This window comes from Meles meles, chromosome 6 (assembly GCF_922984935.1).
Source record: "Meles meles chromosome 6, mMelMel3.1 paternal haplotype, whole genome shotgun sequence".
NCBI lineage: Eukaryota > Metazoa > Chordata > Mammalia > Carnivora > Mustelidae > Meles > Meles meles.
In genome coordinates this window covers 105,025,528-105,052,426 of record NC_060071.1, presented here as the reverse complement: position 1 = coordinate 105,052,426, position 26,899 = coordinate 105,025,528, and the positions used below count along the sequence as shown (strand labels likewise).

The window sequence follows — 26,899 nt, the reverse complement described above, 5'->3', positions numbered from 1 at the left end:
AATGGGGAGCCTGCTTGAGATTCTCTCTCTCCCTTGCCCTCTCCCCATGCCCTTGCTCTCTAAAATAAATAAATAAATCTTTAAAAAATGTAAATGGATTAAATTCTCCAATCAAAAGATACAGAGTGGCTGAATAGATTTTTTTAAAAAATATATGACCCAACAATATGCTGCCTATAAGGGACTCACTTCAACTTTAAGGACACACACAGATTGAGGGAATGGGAAAAGATAGTTCATGCAAATGGAAACCAAATGAAAGCTGAAGTAGCTCTACTTATATCAGAAAAAAATGGACTTTAAGACAAACCTATTATAAGAGACAAAGAAGTTCACTATATAATGATAAAGGGATCAATCCAATAAGATGATATAACATTTGTAAATTTACATGTACCCAGCCTAAAACCACCTAAATACACAAAGCAAGTATTAATAGACCTAAAGGGAGAAATAAACAACAATACAAGAATAGTAGGGGACTTTAATACTTAATTGTCATCATTGGGTAGATTATCCAGGCAGAAAATCAATAAAGAAACATTGGAAATAACATGTTAAACCAGGTGGACTTAACAAACATTTACAGAACATTCCATCCAAAAGCAGAATACACATTTTTCTTAAGCACACATGGAACAATCTCCAGGATAGATCAGATGTTAAGCCACAAAATAAGCTTCTGTTCCTCCCCTATTCTTGCTCTCCTCTCTCTCTAAAATGAATGAATGAATAAATAAATAAATAAATAAAATCTTTAAAAAATAGTACTGGGAGTTCTAGCTCGGGCAATTATGCAAAACAAAGTAATAAAGGGCATCCAAATCAGAAACAAAGATGTAAACTAATCTCTGTATATAGATGGCATGATACTATATATAGAAAACCCTAAAAACTTCACCAAAAAACTTAGAATAAACAAATTCAGTAAAGCTGGAGGATACCAAATCAATATACAAAAACCAATTGTGTTTCTATACATTAGTAACAAACTACCTGAAAGAGAAATTAAAAATAAGGTTCTATTTACAATTGCTTTGAAGAAATAAAATACCTAGGAATATATTTAACTAAGGAGGTAAAAGACCTATACACTGGAAACCGGAAGACATTGATGAAATAAAATGAAGAAGTCACAATAAATGGAAAGGCACTCCATGCTCATGGACTGGAAGAATTAATATTGTTAAAATGTTTCTTTTACCCAAAGTAATCTACAGATTCAATGCAATCCCTATTAAATGTCCAATGGCATTTTTCACGGAAATGAAACAAAGAATTCTAAAATTTGTAATGGAACGACAAAATATCCCAAATAGCTAAAGGAACCTTGAGAAAGAGAAACAAAGCTGTAGGCATCACAATTCCTGATTTCAAACTATATTACAAAGCTATAATAATCAAAACAGTATGGTATTGACATAAAAATAGATACATAGATCAATGGAACAGAACAAAGAGCCCAGAAATATACCCATGCATACACAACCAACTTATGACAAAGGAGCCAAGAATATATAATGAAAAAAAGATAGTTTCTTCAACAAATGGTGCTGGAAAACTTAGGTAACCCCATGCTAAAGAATGAAACTCGACCACTATTTTTACCATTCATAAAAATCCACTCACAATGAATTAAAAACTTGAATGTAAGACCTGAAACCATAAAAGTCCTATAATAAAATATAAAGGGTAAGCTCCTTGACATCAGTCTTTGCAATGATTTTTTTTTTCTCTTGATTTGACACCAGAAGCAAAGGCAACAAAAGCAAAAATAAACAACTGGGACTACATCAAACTAAGAAGATTTTGCACAGAAAAAAAAAAATCTATCAACAAAATAAAAGGGCAACCTCCTGAATGGAAGGAGATATTTGCAAATCATATGTTTAGTCAAAGGCTAATATCCAAGATAAATGAACTTAGGTGCCTGGGTGGTTAAGCGTCTGCCTTCTGCTCGGGTCATGATCCCAGGGTCCTGGGATCAAGTCCTACATTGGCCTCCCTGCTCAGCAGAGAGTCTGTTTGTTCCTCTACCCTTCCCCCCTGCTCAAGATCTCTCTCTCTCTCACTCTCTCTCAAATAAAATCTTAAAAAAAAAAAAAAAAAAAGAATTCATACAATTGACAGCAAAAAGCAATCTGATTAAAAATGTCGGGGGGGGGGGCGCCTGGGTGGCTCAGCGGGTTAAAGCCTCTGCCTTCGGCTCAGGTCATGATCCCAGGGTCCTGGGATCGAGCCCCGCATCGGGCTCTCTGCTTGGCTGGGAGCCTGCTTACTCCTCTCTCTCTCTCTGCCTGCCTCTCTGCCTACTTGTAATCTCTATCTGTCAAAAAAATAAATCTTAAAAAAAAAAAAAATGTCAGGGGGTGCTCGCTTCGGCAGCACATATACTAAAATTGGAACGATACAGAGAAGATTAGCATGGCCCCTGCGCAAGGATGACACGCAAATTCGTGAAGCGTTCCATATTTTTTGTGTAAACCTGGCAATTCACAGACCTGTACCCCTGGGGATAAAAATACATTATATGTGTATTAAAAAAAAAATTTGGAAGGGGAAGCGAACCATAAGAGACTATGGACTCTGAAAAACAACCTGAGGGTTTTGAAGGGTCAGGGGTGGTAGGTTGGGGGAACAGGTGGTGGGTAACAGGGAGGGCACGTTTTGCATGGAGCACTGGGTGTTGTGCAAAAACAATGAATACTGTTACGCTGAAAAAATAAATAAAATGGAAAAAAAAAATGTCAGGGGGCGCCTGGGTGGCTCAGTGGATTAAGCCGCTGCCTTCGGCTCAGGTCATGATCTCAGGGTCCTGGGATCGAGCCCCGCATCGGGCTCTCTGCTCCGCGGGGAGCCTGCTTCCTCCTCTCTCTCTGCCTGCCTCTCTGCCTACTTGTGATCTCTCTCTCTGTCAAATAAATGGATAAAATCTTAAAAAATAAATAAATAAAAATGTCAGAAAGGGGCACCTGGGTGGCTCAGTTGGTTAGGCCACTGCTTTTGGCTCAGGTCATGACTCTGGAGGCCTGTGATTGAGTCCAATATCGGGCTTCCCCTGCTCTGCAGGGAGCCTGCTTCTCCCTCTCCCTCTGCCTGCCACTTTCCCTGCTTGTGTGTGCTCTCTCTGTGTGTCAAAGAAATAAATGAATAAAATATTTTTTTAAAAAAATGATCAGAAGAATAGACATTTTGCTAAAAAAGACATACAGATGGCCAATATACACATAAAAAGGTACTCAACAACACTAAACATCAGGGAAATACAAATCGAAATCATAATGAGTTACGCTTTCAACCTGTTAGAATGGCTATTATATATATATAAAAAAAAAGTTAACATGTATTGGTGAGGATGTGGAGAAATGGGGACCTTTGTGTACTGTCAGTCAGCAATAGAGGGTTGAGGAAAGATGGCAGTAGAGTAGGAAGACCCTAGGCTCACCTTGTCTCACAAATACAACTGGATAGCTACCAAATCATCCTAAACACCCCAGAAATCAACCTGAAGACTGGCACAACAAACCTCACAAATAAAGGTAGAGAAGAGGTAGGAAGTACGGAGATAGTCTGGGGCAAAATGGATCATGGCTGCTGTGATGGGGAGGGAAACACTCTTGTGGAGAAGGAGGAGAGACAGATTAGTACACAGGGGCATGCACGGGGAAGATGGTTCCCCACAGCAGTTGGTTTGGAAAGTGAGAGGGGCTGTATTTTGTGCAACCAGTGGTGGTTAAAGCCCAGAGTTGTCAAGGTCAGCATGCTTGGCTCTAGGAGAGACTCAAGGCATTGGGCTGCTCTTGGAGAGAAGGCAGGGAAAACAGCCTGTGACATACAGCATGGAAACAGCAATCTGAAGAGTGCCTAAGGCACATAATGAGGAGGTTATTTGCTCTTATTGGTGTGCCAGAGAGGCAGCAGTCATGGAGAGACCCCTCTGGGAACAAAGGACAAGGCAGGTGCCATTTCCCTCCCTCACCCCTCAGCATAAGCATGGGGCCATCTGTGGGAACCAGTAGAGCGTCAACACTCACTACCTAACTTCCTACACCAAGCCCAATCCCCCAAAGCTCTGGGGGTAACTGCCCTTCCCAATCATACTTACCTCAGTCACAGCAAGGTTGGCCCCCTTGTCTAGAAGACTGGCCCAAACTCCATCTTCCAACCTTGGTTTTCCAGGGCTTCAGTTCTAGCAGCTGGTCTCAGTTCACAAGCAGACAAGAGTTCACCTAGTTAAAACTTGCCACTTTGAGGCCAGGGACCAAACACTGCCCACAATAGGCCGAGAGCCTCTCCCAGTGACTAGCCTTAAGGAAAAAAATGGCCAGGAACAATAGTAGAGCACACACAGCACACACTGGAGACACTCAGAACCACCAGGCCCTGGGGAACAGGGTACACCACATGGCAGAGCACTACAGGGCCAGTTTATCATAAGGTTGTTGCTCTTTTTTTTTTTTTTTAAAGATTTTATTTATTTATTTACAGACAGAGATCACAAGTAGGCAGAGAGGCAGGCAGAGAGAGAGGGGGGAAGCAGGCTCCCCGCCGAGCAGAGAGCCCGATATGGGGCTCAATCCCAGGACCCTGAGATCATGACCCAAGCCAAAGGCAGAGGCTTTAACCCATGGAGCCACCCAGGTGCCCCAAGGTTGTTACTCTTAAGAACAGAAGAAGTATTAGGGCACCTGGGTGGTTCAGGCAGTTGGGTGTCTACCTTAAGTTCAGGTCATGATCTCAGGGTTCTGGGATTGAGCCCTGTCAGGCTCCCTGCTCAGCAGGGAATTTGCTTTTCCCTCTGTCCCTCCTCCAACTCATATGAATGCACATGTGTGCATGCACTCTATCTCTCTCTCTCTCAATAAATAAAATCTTTAAAAAAAAAATTTGGAGAAGTACCTGACTTTCCTAACACAGAGATGCAGGCATAGAGACTTAGACAAAATGAAAAAAAAGAGGAATTTATCCCAAATGAAAGAAGAGGAAAAGGCCACAGCTGGAGATCTAAGTGAAATAGATATAAGTAATAAGCCTGATGGAGAACTTAAAGCAATGATCATAACATAGTCACTGGACTTGAAACAGGATGGAAGATATGACAGAGACCCTTAACACAGAATAAGGAATAACAAAGCAGCAATAAGGGCTCAATAAACGAAATGAAAAACATGTTGATAGGATGAACAGCAGGATGAAAGAAGCAGAAGAAGGAATTAATGAACTGGAAAACAGTAATGGACAATAATCAAGGTGAATAAAAGAAAGAAAAAAGAATTATGCAGAATGAGAATAGACTTAGGGGGGTGACTGGGTGGCTCAGTAGGTTAAGCCTCAGTAGGTAATCAACGTGAATAAAAGAAAGAAAAAAGAATTATGCAGAATGAGAATAGACTTAGGGGGGTGCCTGGGTGGCTCAGTAGTTAAGCCTCTGCCTTCGGCTCAGGTCACAATCTCAGGGTCCTGGGATCAAGCCCTGCAGGCTCTCTGCTCAGCGGGGAGCCTGCTTCCCCCCTCACTCTGCCTGCTGCTCTTCCTATTTGTGATCTCTCTGTCCAATAAATAAAATCTTTAAAAAAAGAGAGAGAGAACAGACTTAGGGAACTCAGTGACTCTATCAAACATAATAACATTCACATTACAGGAGTCCCAGAAGGAGAGAGAGAGAAAAGGGGGCAGAAAATTTATTTGAATAAATAACAGCTGAAAACTGTCCTAATATGGGGAAGGAAATAAATATCCAGATCCAAGAGGCACATAGAACCCTCAACAAAATCAACAAAAGCAGATCTACTCTAAGACATATTACAATTAAAATGGAAAATACAGTGATAAAGAAAAAAAATACTAAAGCAGATAGACAAAAGAAGATAGTTACATATAGGGGAACCCCCATAAGGCTATCAGAAGATTTTAAAGCAGACACTTTCTACGTCACAATAGAGTGGCATGATATACTCAAAGTACTGAAAAAAAAAATCTGCAGCCAAGAATACTATATCCAGCACGGCTATCATTCAGAATAGAAGGAAAGATAAAGAGTTCTCTAGACAAACAAAAAGTAAAGGTATTCATGACCATTAAACCAGCCCTGCAAGAAATATTAGAGAGGACTCTTCAAGTGGAAAGGGTACACCAAAAGTAACAGTATGAAGGTAAAACAAAAGCAGTAAAAATGAATATTTTTGTACAATATCAATCAAGGAACTCATAAAATAGAAGGATGTAAAATATGATACCATATATCTAAATGTGGGGAGGAATAACGAATGGGTTCAAACTTAAACTACCTTCAACTTAATACAGACTGCTATATTGAGAAGAGGTTATATACAAACTTAATGGTAGCCACATATCAAAAGCCAGTAATACATATGCAAAGAATAAAGTGAAAGAAATCCAAATATATCACTAAAAAACCCCAGCAAACCATGAGAGAGAGAAAGATAAGAAAGGATCAGAGAAAATCTTCAGAAACAACCAAAAAATGAGTAATAAAATGGTAATAAATATGTATCTATCAATAATTACTTTGAATATAAATAGACTAAATGTTCCAATCAAAAGACAAAGGGTAACAAATGGATAAAACAAAAGGATAAAACAAGGCAGCATATGCTGCCTACAAAAGACTTATTTTAGACCTGAAGTCACAGGCAGATTGAAATTGACAGAATGGAGAAATATCTATCATGCAAATGGATATCAAAAGAAAGCCAGTGTACCAATACTTATATTGAATAAACTAGACTTTAAAACAAAGACTGTAGCAAGAGACAAATGACACTATATAATAATAAAGATGGCAACCCAAAAGGAAGATATAACAATTATAAATATTTTATACCCAATATAGGAATACCCAAATACATAAAACAGTTAATAACTAACATAAAGGAACTAATCAAGAATAATACAATAATAGCAGGGGACTTTAACAACCCACTCACATTAATGGACAGATCATCTAAATAGAAAATCAACAAGGAAACGATGGCTATGAATGACACACTGGACCAGATAGACTTAACAGATTGATATTCAGAACATTCTATTCTAAATCAGAAGAATACATATTCTTTTCAAGTCCACAAGTCCTCCAGAAAAGATCACATACTAGCTTACAAAACAAGCCTCAGCAAATTAAAAAAGACTGAAGTCATATCATGCATCTTTTCTGACCACAATGGCTAGAAGTCAATCACAAGAAAATATCCGGAAGACCACAAATACATGGAAGCTAAGTAACATGCTACTAAACAATACATTGGTCAACCAGAAATAAAAAAAAAAAGAAATTAAAAAGTACATGGCAACAAATAAAAATGAAAATACAATGGGTCAAAAACCTTGGGATGCAGTTCTAAGAGGAAAGCTTATAGCAATACCATCCTACCTCAAGCAGCAGGAAAAATCCAAATAAACAACTAACTTTACACATAAAGAACTAAAAAGAACAACAAAGAAAACCCAGAACCAGAAGAAGGAAGGAAACAATAAGGATTAAGCAGAAATAAATGAAATAGAAACTAAAAAAACAATAGGACAGGTCAATGAAACCAGAAGCTGTTTCTTTTTAAAAAAAAATCAATAAAGGAGCTCCTGGGTGATGCAGTTGCTCAGGAGTCCATCCAACTCTTGGTTTCAGCTCAGATAGTGATCTTGGGGTCATGGGATCAAGCCCTGTGTCAGGCTCCACACTCAGCACAGATTCTGCTTGAACTTCTCTCTCCATCTCCCTCTCTCCCTCCCACTCATGCTCTCTCTCTCTCTCTTAAATAAATATTTTTTAAAAAATCAATAAAATGGATAAACCTCTACCCAGACCTATCAAGAAAAAAAGACAAAGGACTGAAATAAATAAAATCACAAATGAGAGAGAACGAACTACACCACACAACTAAAAGTAATTATACGAAAATATTACAGAAAACTATATGCCAACAAATTGGACAACCTAGAAGAAATCAATAAATTCCTAGAAACATATAACCTCCCAAGACAGAATCAGGAAGAAATAGAAAATTTGAACAGACCAATTACCAGCAAAGAAATTGAATCAGTAATCAAAAAACTCCAAACAAAAGTCCAGGAACGGATGGCTTCCCAGGTGAATTTTACCAAACCTTTAAAGAAGAGTTAATACCTATTCTTCTCAAACTATTTCAAAAAATAGAAAAGGAAGGAAAAGTTCCAAATTCATTCCATGAGGCCAGCATTACCCTGATTCCAAAACCAGAAAAAGATATCACCAAAAAATAAAAATAAAAAAAGAGAGAGAGAGAGAAAGACAGAAAGACAGTATCTCTGATGAACATAGATGCAAAAATGCTCAACAAAATACTATCAAACCAAATTCAACAACACATTAAAAAAAACCTTTCACCACAATCAAGTGAGATTTACTCCTGGGATGCAAGGATAGTTCAATATTTGCACATCAATCGATGTGCAATAATCGATACATTATTACATCAATAAGAGAAAGGATAAAAACCATATGATCATTTCAATAGATGCAGAAAAAGCTTCTGACAAACTACAACATCCGGTCATGATTTAAAAAATCCTTAACAAAGGAGGGTTAGAGAGAACATACTTTCAATATAATAAAAGCCATTTTTAAAAAGATTTTATTTATTTATTTATTTATTTATTTATTTGACACAGACAGAGAGAGTGAAAGAGCGCACACCAGCAGAGGGAGAGGCAGAGGGAAAGGGAAGGAAGCCTGATGTGGGGCTTGATCCCAGGACCTGAAACTGTGACTCACTCGGAGGCAGTCGCTTAACCAACTGAGCCACCCAACTGCCCACATAAAGGTCATTTATGAAAAACCCACAGCTAACATCATCCATAATGGGGAAGAACTGAGCGCTTTTCCCCCATGATCGGGAGCAAGACCGGGATGTCCGCTCTCACTACTTTTATTCAATATAGTACTAGAAATCCTAGTCACAGCAACAACACAACAAAAAGAAATAAAAGGCATCCAAACTGGTAAGGAAGAAGTAGAACTTTCACTGTTTGCAGATGACATGATACTGTATATAGAAAACCCAAACTACTCCACCAAAAAACTGCTAGAACTAATAAATGAATTCCTCAAAGCAGCAAGGAACAAAATTATTGTACAGAAATCTCTTTTCCTATATAGCAATAATGAATCAGCAGAGAATGAAGTTATGAAAACAATCCCATTTGTAATTGTACCAAAAACAATAAGGTACAAAGGAATAAACTTAATCAAAGCAGTGAAAGACCTGTAGTCTGAAAACTACAAAACACTGATGAAAGAAATGGAAAATATAAACCAATGGAAAGTCATTCCAAGCTTACGGAAGAATAAATATTGTTAAAATGTCCATAATACCCCAAACAGTGTATACATTTAATGCAATCTCTGTCAAAATACTAACATCATTTGTCACAGAACTATAATAATCCTAAAATTTGTATGGAAACCCAAAAGACCCCGAATAGCCAAAGCAATCTTGAAAAAGAAAAACAAAGCTGGAGTCATCACAATTCCAGACTTCAAGTTATATTACAAAGGTATAGTAATCAAAACAGTATGGTACTAGTACAAAAATAGATATATAGATCAATGGACTAGAACAGAAAACCCAGAAATAAACCCACAATTTTTTTTAATTGTGTGCTTTTCTTTTTCTTTTGTTTGTTTCTTTTTTTTTTTTTTTTTTAAGATTTATTCATTTGAGAGAGCGTGAAAGTAAGTACAAGTGCAGAAACAGGCAGAGGGAGAAGGAGAAGCAGGCTCCCTGCTGAGCAGGGATCCTGATGTGGGGCTCAATCGGAAAACCCTGGGATCATGACCTCAGCTGAAGGCAGCCACTTAACCAAATGAACCACCCAGGTGCCCCAATAAACCCACAATTATATGGTCAATTAATCTCTGACAAAGCAGGAAAGAATATCCAATGGGAAAGACAGTCTCTTCAACAAATGATGTTGGGAAAACTGGACAGCAATATACAAAAGAAAGAAACTAAACCACTTTCTTACACCATACGCAGAAATAAATTCCAAATGGATTAAAGACGTAAATGTGAGACCTGAAACCATAAAAATTCTGGAAGAGAACACAGGCAGTAATAATTTTGACACTGGCCTTACCAGCTTTTTTCTAGATAGGTTCCCTGAGGCAAGGGAAACAAAAGCAAAAATAAACCACTGGGAATATATTAAAATAAAAACTTCTGCACTGTGGAGGAAGCAATCAACAAAACTAACAGGCAACCTACTGAATGGGAGAAGATATCTGTAAATGACATATATGATAAAGGGCTAGAATCCAAAATATATAAAGAACTTACACAATTCAACACCCTTCCAAAGAAATCCAATTAAAAAATGGGCTGCAACATGAAGACATTCTTCCAAAAAAGACATATAGATGACCAACCTTCATATGAAAAGATGCTCATCATTACTTAACCATTAGGTAAATGCAAATCAAAACTACAAGGGATATCATCTCACATGTCAGAATGGCTAAAATCAGTAAAACAAAACAACAGGTATTGGCAAGGATGTGGAGAAGAAGGAACCCTTTTGTACTGTTAGTAGGAATGCAAACTGGTACAGCCACTGTGGAAAATAGTATGGAAGTTCCTCAAACAATTAAAAATACAACTACCCTACTATCCAGCAATCACATTGCTGGGTATTTACCCAAAGAATGCAAAAAACACTAATTCAAAAAGATACATGTACCCACATGTTCATTACAACATTGTTTAGAATAGCTAAGATATGGAAGAGACAAACCAAAAAACCAGACTTTTAACTATAGAGAACAAACTGATGGTTATCAGAGGGAAGGTGGGTGGGGAGATGGATGAAATAGGTGATGGGGACTAAGAGTACACTTATTATGATGTTCCCTGAGCAATGTATAGAATTACTGAATCACTATATTGTGCACCTTACATTAATGTAACACTGTATGTTAACTAACTGGAATTAAAATTAAAACGTAAAAAAAACTGTTCTAAGCAACATAAAAACAAAAACACGTTCCTCGAAAATTTTGAAATAGAAACTATCATATAGTCTGCAATTCCACATTTGCATATTTATAAAAAAAATTTTAACCACTATCCAGAAAAGATATACATACCCACATGTTCATAGCAGCATTACTAACAATAGCTAAGACATGGAAACAACTTAAGTGTCCACTGTTAGATAAGTGGATAAAGAAGTTTGTGTATATGCACACACACAAACAGTGGAATATTATTCAGCCTTTAAAAAGGAAATCCTGTCATTTACAACTTGGATGGAGCTTTAATACAGTACAGTAAGTGAAATAAGCAGAGAAAGACAGATACTGTATGATCTCACTTCTATGCTGAATCTAAAAAAAAAAATCATAGGTGAAGACAGCAAATTAGTGGTTACAGAGTTGGTGGGTGGGGAGCAAAATCAGTGAAGGGGTCAAAAGGTACAAACTTCCAGTTATAAGTTAAATTAGTCCTAGGGATGTAATGTAGGCATGGTGAGTATATTATATACTTGAAAGTTATGAAGAGAGTAAATGTTAAAAGTTCTCATCACAGGGAAAAAAACAAATTTGTAACTATGTGTGCTGAGAGATATAAATTAAGCTTACTGAAATAATCATCTTGCAAAATAAGTGTATCAAATCATGTTATACATCTAAAACTAATACAAAGTTATATGTGATTTATATCTCAATAAAAAATAAGTAAAAATGACTAGAAAACACATCAATGATTCCATTAAACTAGACATTGAGATTGTCACCTGGCTACCTTGGATCCTCACTGCATGTACACCAACACGCAAAGGAGGAGGGCGCTGTACTGGCTAGAGTGACAAAGGAGAAATTGTGTTCCTTTGGTCCAAAAGGAAAAGGAGGGATACGTCTGAAATGCAGATCTTTTGGGTTATCTCTTAGAACTGTGCTCTATGATAAATTTTATAACTGATCGCTTCAGTTTTTGCTAAAGTATAAAATTTACAGGATTCTGTTGCTCAGAAGAAACTCATTGAAAACATAGGGCCAGACTGTGGTAAGGAAACAAAGTTGTATGTTTCTTAACATTTGTGTTTATTTCTTTTTATATCTTATACATTCTTTCCTATGCAAAGGGGTAAAAGGAAGGATGGATACAGAAATGTGGATGCCATCAGCCTCACTAATGTTTGATGGTGTGAGAGTGCATGAACCAGTAAAAGGGTTAACTGAAATTTAAATCTCACAAACAAGCAGAAAATATAATTCCTGGCAAACGATATACACGGTGTTCTTCGAACAGTATTAAGAATAAAATACTTTGCAATTTCAGTAAGTTGAAAGCTTGCGGTCTAAGACAAGGAACGGGAGCTACTAAGCTATGTGACTTTGGTAAGTTACTTAACATCTCTGGATCTCGGTTTTCTCATCTGTAAAATGAGGACACCTGTGTTGGAAATGGAAGCTCAGAGAAAAGTCATTTTTTTCTTGTCCTAACACAGGTTTTCTCCACCTCAGCAGGACTGACATTTCAGACCAGGCTGAAACGTTGTTGTGGGGCCCTGTTCTGTGTATTTCAAGATGTTTCACAGCGTCCCTGGTCTCTACCCACCTCTCCCCTCTCCTCTGGAGAGACGCCAGGGACACCCCTCCCACAGACAGGAGGCTGAGAAAGCTCCAGACATTGCCAGTTGTCCCCTGAGAAGCAAACCCGCCACAGCAGAGAACCAGTGCCTCAACCCCATGGTTCATCCAAAAAGGATTTGAAAGGAGTGTAGTGGCCCCGTTTCAGGGAGGTGACTCAGAAAACTGGGATGGGGAACTTCTAGCTGCGGGTGAGTCGCTGAAGTCCTAATTAAAAGGACTATTAAAAGAAGAGGCCACAAGGGACAACCGAAGAGGGCAAGAGGCCGAACCTCCGGCTTCTGAAAATGAAAGAGGCGCACACTATCAGCACTTACACCGCTTCGCTCATTCGTCCGCTGAGTTATTTCCAGAGAAGCTGAGAGCCGGGCGCCGCGGGAAGGCCGCGAGGAGCCAACCCGTGTGCCGCCCCGTGCCGCCGGGAGGCGGAGTCCCCGCGGAGGCCGTCCTCGCCGCGCCCGACGTGCGAAAGCCCGCCTCAGGCCCCGCCCCGGCCCGCCCCTCGCCCCCGGAGCGCCCCCGCCCGCCTGCGCGCGGCCGTGCGTCAGCGGCCCGGGTTGGGGCGGAGGCGTTGGCGCTGCCACGTCCTGGTCGTGGTTCTCGCAGTGGCGGCCGCGACGGCAACCGTGGCTCGGGAGGTGGCGGAGGAGGTGGGGCCGGCGCTGAAGCCGGATCCGGATCCGGTACTGTGTACCCGGGTGGGTGAGAGTCCAACGGGCCTGGAGAGGAGCGCCGACCGCGAGGCCTCCACGGGTGAGGGAGGCTGGGGGCCGGGGAGCGAGAGCGGGGCCGCGCCGGGTGTCCTGGGGGCCGTCGTGGACCTGCCTGCACATTTATCAAACAGGTGTGACTGTGCCTGCTGCGCCCGGGGGGGAGGCGAGCTAGGCCCGGGTGGGAGGTGTTTTTTCCGGGAGCCGCGCATTTAGCTTGGCCAGGTGGGTGCACATGTGGTTGTAGAGCGCGGTTCCGAGCAAGTTGAGCGGACACGCGCCTGGAGCAGAGGTTAGGGATGAGGGCCAGTGGTCCAGGCGTCCAGCAGTACAGGGGTACGGGAGCAGGGACTGGGGTCGAAACTAACTCTTGCTCAGCAGGCTTCAGCGTGGAGGATCGAGACAGTTGCTTAGTCTCTGCCGCCATCGGTTTTGAACGGGCAGAAATGCCCCGAACCCCCCTTTTATCCGTTCCTTTCCGAGGTGCACCCCACGGAGGTCGGGAGCCGCTTGAAGACATGCTCCTGCTCCGAAGATCACATCCTGCACTAATAGGGGCTTTCACTGCGGGAAGGAGGGACGTCCTTTGTCTCGTTTCCCGGGGCTTGTACCCCTAGACACACTGAGCACTATGATTTCCCTTGTAAGAGGAGCTGATGTCTATGTAAACCCAACTTTTAAAATTCATACAAAATGGAAACGGGCGATTATGGAATTAGTTTTGTTAGGTTATACACTAATGAACAAATCTTAGAATGGGTCTCAAGAAATCATTTAGATCAGTTCTGTCTAGGCAGAATTTGCTGACATTTCTTCAAATTAGAGCTACCTATCTGGTACGATGATGTAAAGATTGGTGTCTATTGAGTATTGTATTTTAGAGTTCAAGATGGGAAAACAAGAAAGGATTCTAGTCCCAGTTCACTTGTTTGCTCTGTTACCTTGGGGGTCCACAAGCTCCAGTTTCCTAATCGGTAGTCTGGGAAAAATGCCAGATTATAGGGATCAAAACGATCAGAAAATAGTTTTTAAAATTTTCAAATGAAGTATAATTGCATAACTTAATAATAATATGGCCAGGCCTGTTAAAATCATCAGCGAATAAAATATTCTTTAGATTAAAAATTTCATCAAATTATTATTGAAATTGTTATGAAATTTATGTAGACAAACACTAAAGTCTCAAACAGCAAACTTTCCCCCATTCATGTACTGAAGTCATGTTGTGATGGCCCCCTGGCTCTTGAAATATGCTAAGCAGCTTACACTTGGCCTTGGATCATGCTTTTAATTTTTTTTAATTTTTAAAAGATTTTATTTATTTATTTGACAGAGATCACAAGTAGGCAGAGAGGCAGGCAGAGAGAGAGGAAGGGAAGCAGGCTCCCTGCAGAGCAGATATGATGCAGGGCTCTATCCCAGGACCCTGAGATCATGACCTGAGCCACCCAGGCGCCCCATGCTTTTAAATTTTTTATATCAACTTTAAAGATCTTCATTCCCAGTGTCTGTTAATTACTTGCTACTCTCAGTTGCTTGTTTCTAGCAGCACCTCCCTGCAAATACACTTTGTATTTTAGTGTGCTGTAGAAGCTGGGAAACCAAATTGTTGAAATTGTGTCCAAAGAATAGTCAACTGAATGGAAAACCTGATGATCCTAGTAAAAATGAGTTTGGTGTATGATTTTTGTGATCTCACTTGTGGCAATTTGGGAATCTTTCTTCTTTTGAATTTTCTGAAATGTGGCCTTTAAGTAAGTCTTATACCATTTGTTATTGATTCACTAGGAATTTATTGGGCTGTTAGGCATATATGGACCTTGTAAATGCATGCTAACTTGGCAATTAAATTGGAAAAGTTCTGAAAACTTTTTAAGATTTTATTTATTTATTTGACAGAGAGCACGAGCAGGGGAACTGGGAGAGGAAGAAGCAGACTCCTCGCTGATCAGGGAGCACCAAGATCATGGGCTCTGGGATCATGACCTGAACCTAAGGCAGATGCTTAACCAGCTGAGCCATCCAGGCGCCCCTAGGGTTTATTTTTGAAAATCAGTCACCACAGTGATAATGACGAGATTCAGCCTCAGACAGCTGCAATTCTATTTAGTGAAATTTCCAAGTTTTGCAGTACTGTGGGCACCTTAAGATGCTAAAATACTTCTTTTGTAAACCAGATTTATCTATTTCATTCCTTTCTAAAATCTTTCGAAATTCAGTATCAAATCACATCCTAGTTTAACTTTCCCAGCATATTTTATTGGGCACCAGCAGAATTTCATTAAATGGGGATGGAGTAAGATAAAGGAAAGTAACTTTAAGTATGGCTTTGTTTTGTAAATTAGGTCATTAAAAACATCTTAATTTCTGGTTGCCTGGTTAATGGATTCTTATTTCTATTCAGAATGCTTTGTTTATTGTATTTTGATATGGAGGAAAGGGAGGGCTCTTTGTTGAAAAATTAAGAATTTCAAGGCAGTGGCAGCAGAGAGTAAAATGAACTGTGGGGCCCTGGGCAACTGCAGGGTGCCAATGCCCTTGAAGCTGGCTCTGTTGCCTGGTTTTGAATCCTAACTCTGTCCCTTAATGGCCCTGTTATCTTGAGCAAAGTACTGTGCCTGCTTCCTGGTTTGTAAAATGGGGATAATAATGGTAGACCTTTCATTGTATTTTTATAAGTTAACAAATACAAAGCACTCCATAAATTTTAGCCACTATTATTTTTATGATCATTCATGGAATAGGACCATCTTGTTAAAGAAAAGCATAGGAAAATATTAGTATTTACTGTTTAAAATTCACTAAAGGCTTCATATCCTAATTCTCCTAATTAGAATCCTAATTCTCCTTCCTCTCTTGGAAATTATTAACTGCATTTTGTTTGTTTTCTAGGCTGTATTTTATTGTAAACTTGGGCAGCTTTATAGGAAAAAGTAATCTAGTTAACTTGAAATTATTCTAATGTTCACCTAAATTCCCTTTTGAACTTTCCTTAAATTTCATGGTTACAACTGTATGTTAAATAAAATGATCATCAAAATGTTTAAATAGTGTGTTGCCCTGAAGAAGTAAATTTTTAACACTCTCTGGCTTCTGTATTTAATATATACACTTTACTTTGTTAATAAATATTTAGCCTGTTTATCTGCATACCCATAAACAATGTTGTTACAATGATGTTACTCATCTTTGAGATGAGAGTAAACCCAAAAGCCTTGGGATCCAATTATCAGGGACAAACGGTACAATGCATGCATTAAAGTTAACCTGTAAAAAATGTTTCAAGTGGACTGTAAGCTTGTTAACTTTAATATGAATGATTGTTAATCATCAGAATTTATTTCCTTTCCTTATTAGCCTTAGAACCAGGGATAGTGTTTATGGCATAACAATTTAAATTTAAGTCCTTTTTGAGGTGGGGAAAAAGACCCTTGGTATTCTACATAATAACTATGATTACTTTTTTTTCTTTCCTATACAAGAATGTTTCAGTTTAACATAAACATATAGATAACCTGTCATCCTTTTTGCAGCCCCTGTACCCAGCGCAGTAGCTGACTCATGAATTAAAGATGAAAAATATTAACAAAAATGTATAAACATTAATGTTTAATTAGTTGCTAACTAAAATATATCTCATTGAGCACTTGCAGTGTGCTAGGCACTATTAAGTGCTATATACAATAAATCATTTCATCCTTCTAATAATTTCATCTCCATTTTACAAATGAGGAAACATTGTCAGAGCTGACATTAGCCATAATCGCATTTGACATTTGAACACCAGCTTGACTCCAGAGCTCATGCTTTTTTATGTCTTAGGTGTAAATCCTGGCTCTACTAATTTTGTGATCTTGGGCAGGTTACTTACCATGTGTTGCCTGCATTTCCTCATCTGTTAAAATGGAGATAATAATCATTCCTATCCTGTAAGATTGTTGAAGTAAATGAATTAGTAGTGGGTTAAAGTTCTTTGAACAATGCCTGATTCATTGGAAGAGCTGAACAAATGTTAACTTCTATTATAACACCATGTTACCTTCCCAAAGTCTCTACTACAGTGTAGCATTACCTATAGGGTTGTGTCGGGTTTCACAGGCAGGAGTTGAATCAAGCTTTAAGGAAAAGTTAAGAGAAGAATTGCCTTTAAGCATATTGTGACTTAGGAAATAGGGAACATAATGGGAGTGGGGTTATTGGGAAAATCATCATTAAATGGACTTTTTTCCCTGTTAATTTATTTTATGGTAATGTTATGGATATATATCTTTATATATATCAAATAGATTAGTTTCTTTAACTGGGTAAAGGGATAGAAATAGAAGTTAGGGGCTGCTTTACAGTCTCGTAATGGTTAGGAAGACCCTGCTCTAACAACACTGTGTTCCACAAACATGCCACTGCCCCCATTTTTATGCTTTAGTCTATCCTTATATTTGTTATTTAGTCTATTTTTTATTAGACTACACCTAGTAAGAATCTGCCCATTTCTGAATGTTCAAAAGAGAACAGTACCATGATTGATCCTTTTACAACAGCATGAAAAACATTGGCTATTTTTAAGCTGCAGATGATGAACTTAACATTATAGATTTTTATTAAATCTGGTGTGAAAACAAAATGCAACAGATACCTTTAATATGAATCTGTCATAGCTAAGACCAAATATTACAATGAATGTAGAGTTAAGTAAGCCAGTTCATCAATTACCTTCTGTTCATGGTTCATACAAAAAAAAGACAAGTAACATACCCAGTAAGTCTTAGTGGCAAGATCACCAACAAATAATTTCTTAGCCCAGTAACAAAACCCAATAATGAAAAGAAAGTAAAAGCTCATGGAAAGTCAGCTAGCTATTTACAGTAGCTATGCTATGCTAACACCAACCCACAGGAAATAGGTATTTTTAAGATTTTATTCATTTATTTTAGAGCACGCATGTCAGCGTGAGGAGGGTCAGATGAAGGGAGAGAATCTCCAGCAGACTCAGCCCAGCACAGAGCCCAACAGTAGCTCCATCTCACAACCCTTGAGATCATGACCCAAGCAGAAACCAAGAGTTGTTTGCTCAAGCACTGAGCTATCCAGGTGCCCCAGGAAAAAAGTTTTAAAATACTTGCTAGAAAATGTGGTTTTAACATTTAAAACTTAAAGTCACTTGTTTACTCTCTGGTGTTTACCATGAGTTTTCTATTTGTGGTTGTGGCATTTATGTTAGATTCAGGATAGAATAAGATAGCTTGCATATGTGTTAATTTTATTAAGTAATAGAATTTCTCACTGATCCTAATTCCATATTAAAATGCCTTACCATTTAAAATTGTTATTTTAGACCTTACTGCAAAGATGAAACCTGATGAAACTCCTATGTTTGACCCAAGTCTACTCAAAGAAGTGGACTGGAGCCAGAATACAGCTACATTTTCTCCAGCCATTTCCCCAACACATCCTGGAGAAGGTTTGGTCTTGAGGCCCCTTTGTACTGCTGACTTAAATAGAGGTAGGGACTCCATTTACATATCCTGGTTAGAATTACATGGTTGGTCCTTGACAACATGGGGGTTAGGGCACTGACTTGTGTGCATTTGGAAAATTTGTGTATAAATTTTGATTTGCTAAACACTTAACTAATTGCTTACTTTTGACTGGAAGCCTTGGCAGTAATAGAAATAGTTGATGAACTCCTATGTTATATGTGTTATATAATGTATTCTTAAAGTAAGCTAGAGAAGAGAATGTCACTAAAATCATAAGAAAAACTTATTTACAGTACTATAAGGTTTTTATTGAAAAAAATCTGTGTATAAGTGGACCCATACAGTTGAAACCTGTGTTATTCAAGGGTCAGCTGTAATTGGCATTCTATTTTCTCCAGAAACATGATGGTGCTAATTTTTAAAAATAATATTTGACTTTTTTATTAAAGATTTTTCTTTATTCGACAGACAGAGAGCACAAGTAGGCAGAGAGGCAGGCAGAGAGAGAGGAGGAAGCAGATTCTCTGCTGGGCAGAGAGCCCGAAGCGGGGCTTGATCCCAGGACCCTGAGATCATGACCTGAGCCGAAGGCAGAGGCGTAACCCACTGAGCCACTCAGGCGCCCCTAATGTTTGACTTTTGAATTATTTATTTGTACTTAATTTTTTTTTTAAGATTTTATTTAGAAGTAAGCTCTACACCTAGTGTAGGGCTCGAACTCATGACCCCAAGATCAAGTTGCATCCTCCACCAACTGAGCTAGCCAGGTGCCCCATTTGCATTTAATTTTTAAAGTCACTGAGACAATTCTAATATGTACATATCAGGGCTAAGACCAGGTATTACTGTGACATATTTCAAATGACTTAAGTACAACACTCCTTCCTAATTAAGAATCTGAACAGACTTTTCATAAAAGTAAAATTATCATCTATAATGGCACGTAAGGAAAAATCTTCTCTAAGAAGCTAGATGGGGAATGAGGGTGGAGATATATGCCTCGGATAAGTTGCAAAGGTTTTGTTTACATATATTTTATATTTATTTTTTTAATGTCTAAATTCTCCAAATGATTAATTTAATGAATTTAATAAAAATCAACTTTTTCATTTTTGTAATAAAATCAACTTTTTAGTTTTCTTTTTGGTAGGAAATTTAAAGAAACTAATTTTGGTCAAGCTAATTATTGAGTGTGTAGAAATCTAGATTATCAAAGTTCTAAAATGTTCACATTTAATTTAACATTAATGAAATTAATCAGGAATCTTTAAAAATTAGTCTCTGTATTATTTATATTTTATCTTAAAAATATTATATTTGGTCATAATGATAATCTTGCACCAAAGCATGTATTTGGGAAAGTTTGCCATTCCCTGCATCAAATTTAATGCAAATTACATTAAAAAATATACCTGCTGATCATTAAGGTCTGCACTACTCCAAAAATCTTATGCAGGCAAAAACATTGGTAGAACCTATTATTGTTTTATGTAGTGATTATAGAAAGAACAGGTCTCAGTTTAATCTTTTTAAATGATAAAAATTAATTTTAAAATGATCACAGAAAGTTTTGAAAACACAAGTGCCCATAATCCCACCAGCTTCACACACTGCTTCTTTTGATAGGTCTTTTATTTGGTCTTCTAATGATCTGAAATCTGTTTTTCAAAACTAGGTTTTTTTAAGGTACTAGGTCAACTGACAGAGACTGGTGTTGTCAACCCTGAACAATTTATGAGTAAGTACTACACCCTCTTTTCCTGAATGAAAAATAAAGGGAAACATATTTTTCACTTGGAGCTATGCTCAGTGTCTGCTTGTGTTTTTTGTTCAAATAGCTGGAAATTATTCCTATAACAATTAGCTATTTAAATGTTTAATGTTGCTAACCTGTTCTAGAATCCAGTTGTAGTAATTACCCTGTTTTACAAAATACCTTTTTTTGAAGTTTTTATTTATTTGACAGAAAGATCATGAGTAGGCAGAGAGGCAGGCAGAGAAAGAGAGAGAGAGAGGAGGAAGCAGGTTCCCTCCTGAGCAGCCAGCCAGCCTGATGTGGGGCTCCATTCCAGGACTCTGAGACCACGACCTGAGCTGAAGGCAGAGGCTTAACCCACTGAGCCACCCAGGTGCCCCCAAAATACCACAATTTTAGATAATTTCTGTAGCTAGGTGGCAGTCCTAGAGATTGTTTTATATTATAGTATTTTTTTATGTGGTTAGGTTATTCATGGAAATTTCATCACCAAATAACAAAGGGTAAGAAATTATGTTCTAAATTTTATTTGTCTATATTGAATTTTAAGATCAACAGGTATCTTCAAATTTATATTTCAGCCCCCTTTTTTTATACATGAGAAAATGGAAATCCAGAGAGGTCAAATGACTTAAGATCACAGGTAGTAATTGGTAAAGAAAAGACTAGAACCTTCCTGACTCTATTCATTGCTCTAACACTATCTTCCTTTTTTCTATAGTTTCATTTCCTTCACTAGGTAATTTTGTTTTGTACTCTATCTGACCCTCCCAAGATGAAAATCACCATTTTCTGATTCCGTTTTCCTTCATTGAATTTATATCTTCTTTCCCCCTCCAGAATCCTATCTAGAACAAGACTATGGAAATAAACAGTATGTGAGAATATTAGGCTGTTTTTATTCCTGAATTCCTCTTTGAATGCATATCAGATTAGATGAGAAACCCATTATTTTGGCAATATGAGTACTAAAAATCAATTTGAGAAGAAAGTATTCCGTCTTTGCTCCTATTTGCCATGTGACTTTGAGAAGATTACTTAGAAATGGAGACGTTTTTCACCTAGTTCACAGGTGCTTTCAAAACAAGCAAAACTGAGAACTGTTTCTAAAAAAGCAAGTCATGTAGTCATTAAACACTTCAGGACACAAAGGGAAAGCTGAAAAATACTTTGTCAAAATATTTTGAAGGCAGAAACTGAAAAATTACAGAATGGAACCATGTCAACATTCTTACTAAAATCTGCAGTTTTGTTCTATTCAAATATCAAGTGTAGAGGTTGAAGAAGTTGACTTAAAGTAAGTTATGAAGATATTAAAAGTCTTCATGAGTCACAGAAATGGCAACATCTACAATTTATTTGTATTATAAGTGCTGTTCATCTGAAATAGCTGTTAATAGTTGTACTTTGCTGGCAGATTTTTAAAATGTATAGACCACATTCCCACTGGTGATTTACTGATGTTTCAACCACTTGGTCATTTCTTTTCTTTTTTAAATTTTTTTTTTAAGATTTTTATTTATTTATTTGACAGAGAGAGATCACAAGTAGGCAGAGAGGCAGGCAGAGAGAGAGGGAAGCAGGCTCCCCGCCGAGCAGAGAGCCTGATGCGGGACTCGATCCCAGGACTCTGAGATCATGACCTGAGCCGAAAGCAGTGGCTTAACCCACTGAGCCACCCAGGCGCCCCCCACTTGGTCATTTCTAATGATACTTTCTTTAGAAACAAAGTATAAATCACCATGATAAAATAGCTTCAGATATTCAATAATGAAATAAGCTAATCACAGTATTTTTATGGTACCTACTAAAGTTTAATGTCTACAACATAACACTTTTCCAATTTCCACAGAATCTTTTGAGCACATGAAGAAATCTGGAGATTATTATGTTACAGTTGTGGAAGATGTGACTTTAGGACAAATTGTTGCTACAGCAACTCTGATAATAGAACATAAATTCATCCATTCCTGTGCTAAGGTATGTGTTCACGTTAACACTTAGGAATAAAATGAACAGGTGTTTTCTAGCAAAACCAACTTTGAGTTTCCATTAAACAGCTCTTATTTTCTCACTGCATTTCATTGTAAAATGAGAACTGTATTGCCCTGAAAAAAGCTCTGCTTATAAGAGATCACTTAGTAACATTTTCCCATTGTGTTCTGAAGAGGAAGAAAATGTATTAATAATCTGAATTGTTTGCAAAAAATTGTTCTGCAAAGTGTCAGATGGTATAGTCCTAGAGAAACCAAGTCAGCATCATAAAATTTGGCAGTAATGATTAGAATACCTATGCTATTTAAAAAAAAAAACAATACTGTGTATATAGATTAACGCAAATTTTTAGCAGTCTCCAAGCAGTTAAAGGGTTCAGAATATTATGAACAACATGGGAGTTAAGGACGCTGACACCCCCCACTTCTTGAAGTCAAAAATCTGCATGTAACTTGACTCCCAAAACTACTAATAAATAGCCTGTTGACTGGAAGTGTTACCAACAACAGAAACAGTTGATTAACATGTATTTTGTATGTTATGTATATTATATACGGTATTTTTATAATAAAGCTAGAGAAAAGAAAATGTTATAAAACAAAGAAAATACTTCTGTGAAGTATGAATTTTGGTGGGGTTTCTTTACTAGAAATTAATAAATTGGATGTTTGAAAGAAATTGCTATTACGCAAGGCATAAGATGATGTAGTATGAACATGACAAGATTACATTTTGGTAATGTGGATTCTGAAATCTTCCTTAAAACAGTGGGGTGGGAAGATTTAGAATATAGACAAAACAAGATTAGGCCATAAATTGATGCATTGTATTTCCTCTATAGTAAGTTAAAAAAGGCTTGCATTTTGGTTTTTGAAGTTTGTTTACAACATCAGTGAATTATATCACTTGCTGAGTTAGCTAAAAATGCTTAGTCCTTTCAAACATTGTATTTTCAGAGAGGAAGAGTAGAAGATGTTGTTGTTAGTGATGAATGCAGAGGAAAGCAGCTTGGCAAACTGTAAGTAGGCAGAAACAAGGTATCCCTGGTTAGATCCTTTTTCTATTTCCCTTAATAGTGTCTTGTTCAGGTATTTGTTAAGAAATGTTCTCCTATTTGAAGTCCTTTTTAGGTGTCATTAATTAGGCTCATTCTGTAGCTTAAACTAAATTTAATGAAGAAACAGTATTTTTATGTTTTATCATGAATTTTAGAAATTCAAAGTATACCGTTTTATTGACTAACATTTTTATTAACTTTTTTTTTTAACATATAATGTATTATTTGCTTCAGGGGTACAGGTCTGTGAATCATCAGTCTTATGCAATTTACAGCACTCACCATAGCACATACCCTCCCCAGTGTCCATAACCCAACCACCCTATCCTTCCCTCCCCACCCCCCAGCAACTCTCCATTTGTTTCCTGAGATTAACAGTCTCTTATGATTTGTCTCCCTCCTCAGTCCCATCTTGTTTCATTTTTTCCCCTCCCTACCCTCCAAGACCCCCTTGCCCTGCCTCTCAAATTCCTCGTATCAGAGAGGTCATGTGATAATTGTCTTTCTCTGATTGACTTATTTCACTAAGCATAATACCCATTCTCCTACTAGTAGGAAACAAACTTTTGGCTAAGTCAAGTGATTCATCCCAGTTTCCCAGTCATATTTAGAAACAGGAAATGTTCTCAGTCTTTAAGTTTTAGAAACATATACTAAAATAGCCTTTCCTGTATAATCCCTTATGCATTTATCTAAATCCCTTAAAATAAATGTTTCATAGGTTTATTGCCTATTTTATAAGCTAGAATTTGCTTCTTAATACCATCTCTTCTGAGTTTTAAAGAATTCACTCAATAAATATTAAGTCCTGCTGTGTGCCAGATATTATTCAAGGTATTTGGGATATATCAGTGAACAAAACAGACCAGCTTCTAGAAGTCCACTTACTTCTGTCATATCTTTTATAATTTTATAACTTCAGCCAAGATGTGCTTTCTTCAAAATGATACTACTTTTCAGTGTATGCAAACATGAGAGAACTCTGCAAGCAAATTTCGTAGCTCTTTTCTAGTTTTTTTCTCAAAGGCAGTTAAAATCATATATATATATATATTTTTTTTTTTAATCATTTATTTGAGAGAAAGAGGGAGAGAGTAGGTGGTGGGAGGGGAGGGAGGAGAAGACTCCCTGCTGAGCAGGGAACCCAAAGTAGGTCTCTATCCCAGGACCCTGAGATCATAACCTGTGCTAAGACAGATGGTTACCACACTGAGCCATCCAGGTGTCCCTAGAATCACATTCTTATACTGGGTTTGAATTTTTTTAAGGATTTGAAAAATATATCTTTTTGCTTTGTTTCTATTTCATACTAATTTATGTGATAATTCTTTCACAAATACTAGCTTTAAAATGATAAAGAACAATGCTATTTACTCATTACATGTGGGAATTTTGACTGTTCCTAAGTAGTTTGAACAGATTTAGGGGAAAAAATTTAAAATTTTGGCCATTTTTTTTTAAAAGATTGACAGTCTTCAGTGTTAACATTAATCTTAAACCTATTTTTAAAGATGGTTTAGGGTGACTTTAGTATTGTCCTATTTATTAATGGGCTAGAGATTACTAGATAAAGTATATTTGAAACAGTAAAATGCTTTGGGTGAATTAAATGCTTTTCCCCTTACAATTTGAATATTTAAATGAATATAGTGAGAAAGGTCATGTTCTAAACCTGTTTCTAATATAAACTTGTTTTATTTATATAATTTTATTCATTCATATTGAGTTACTCAAATGCATTTTTATTAACAAATGCTCTGTTTCCCCCCACCTTTTGAATTTCAGGTTATTATCAACCCTCACTTTGCTAAGCAAGAAACTGAACTGTTATAAGATTACCCTTGAATGTCTACCACAAAATGTTGGTTTCTATAAAAAGTTCGGATATACAGTATCTGAAGAAAACTACATGTGTCGGAGGTTTCTAAAGTAAAAAAGACATTTGTAAAGTAAGAAAGACATTTGTCAAAGGAGCTAATGCAACAAGGCAATACTCTTCCTAGAGTTAAAATACTTTGTTGCTGCAACCCAGTGACCTCCATAAATTCTGGATTAAAAAACAAAACAAAACATGGTAATACAACAAATATAATGACATTTAGAAGATTATTTTGGGCTGGTGGGATATGCTGTGAGTTTAGATTACAAATGAATATTATAAAGGGGATGATTTTTAACCAAAGGAATATATTTTTAACTTAAATCTTTTCTTGCATTGTATTTTTCTAAAGTTTGGCTTCATTTCTTTGTAGTTAGAGTATAGGTAGTACGGAGTTATGTGTCTGCTATCTGTACTGCTCATTAAAAAAAAAAGCATACCATGAATAAGGCTATTATCACATTCATAAAATGAATACATTTTTCCCATATATCATGTGAAATTGGATAAGATAAAACTAAATGTAGTGCAGTCCAACAATTGTTAATCCTATTACTATACTGGTAAACAACCTGGTTTTTAAACCAGCCTTTTAAAGTAGAAATGAAAATTATAAAATGTGACGATTCAAAGTAAACTGTGCACATCTAAAAGTTTATATAATTCTTATGCAGATAAGGTACCACCTCTCATATGTGAAGTATAATTATTCATTTGTTTAAAATACCTAAAAGCAAATATAAGGTACTTTTTAACAGTAAATTATCAAATCTTGGTATATTAAGTATTTCTAACCTGATTTCTCATCTTTTCATCGATGTCTGAAGCCTTTCTTCTAACATTTTTATGAAAAATAAATGACAAAACTGAGTGGAATATTTAAATATGTATCATACTGCAATTGTTACATCCTTAAAATGCTGATGGAAGCTTTTCTTTTTACTGTGATTGTCATGGTACTATTCTGGTCACTATTTTGTTTTGATTTTATTTATTTAATTATTTTTTAAGTTGAAGAACTCGATATTTTGTTAATGGTTCTAATCTTTTGCATTCCATGTTACATTAAACCTGTTCATACAATGAAGTTTTTTGTTAGAATCCTAATGTCTTTTTCTTGAGTCTTCTATTTTTTTGTTTTTTTGTTTTTTAAAGATTTTTTATTTATTTATTTGACAGAGAGCGATCACAAGCAGACAGAGAGGCAGGCAGAGAGAGAGAGGGAAGCAGGCCCCTGCTGAGCAGAGAGCCCGATGCGGGACTCGATCCCAACACCCTGAGATCATGACCTGAGCCGAAGGCAGCGGCTTAACCCACTGAGCCACCCAGACGCCCCTTGAGTCTTCTATTGAACTATTAGGTCACATCCTGGTTCGTAA

The 26,899-nt window shown here is 37.3% G+C and overlaps 1 protein-coding gene and 1 non-coding gene across 5 annotated transcripts; both read left to right on the top strand.

Moving 5' to 3' along the window:
- Positions 1-2,369: 2,369 nt before the first annotated feature.
- On the top strand, positions 2,370-2,476 carry LOC123945304. Its single transcript, XR_006819151.1, has one exon. It is a non-coding gene; the product is annotated as a U6 spliceosomal RNA (small nuclear RNA).
- A 10,710-nt stretch (positions 2,477-13,186) lies between these two features.
- Positions 13,187-26,607, top strand: GNPNAT1 (glucosamine-phosphate N-acetyltransferase 1). 4 transcript variants are annotated; one of them, XM_046009805.1, is made up of 6 exons: positions 13,187-13,344; positions 18,689-18,856; positions 20,509-20,571; positions 22,442-22,569; positions 23,541-23,602; positions 25,427-26,607. In XM_046009805.1, exons 2-6 carry the CDS (start codon positions 18,703-18,705, stop codon positions 25,572-25,574), a joined length of 555 nt encoding a protein of 184 aa, XP_045865761.1. In that variant the 5' UTR covers positions 13,187-13,344; positions 18,689-18,702; the 3' UTR covers positions 25,575-26,607. The 4 variants fall into 4 exon arrangements, with proteins under 4 accessions (XP_045865761.1, XP_045865760.1, XP_045865762.1 ...); XM_046009804.1 differs by having other exon boundaries at positions 13,198-13,399; XM_046009806.1 differs by lacking the exon at positions 13,187-13,344 and adding an exon at positions 13,356-13,492.
- Positions 26,608-26,899: the final 292 nt, after the last annotated feature.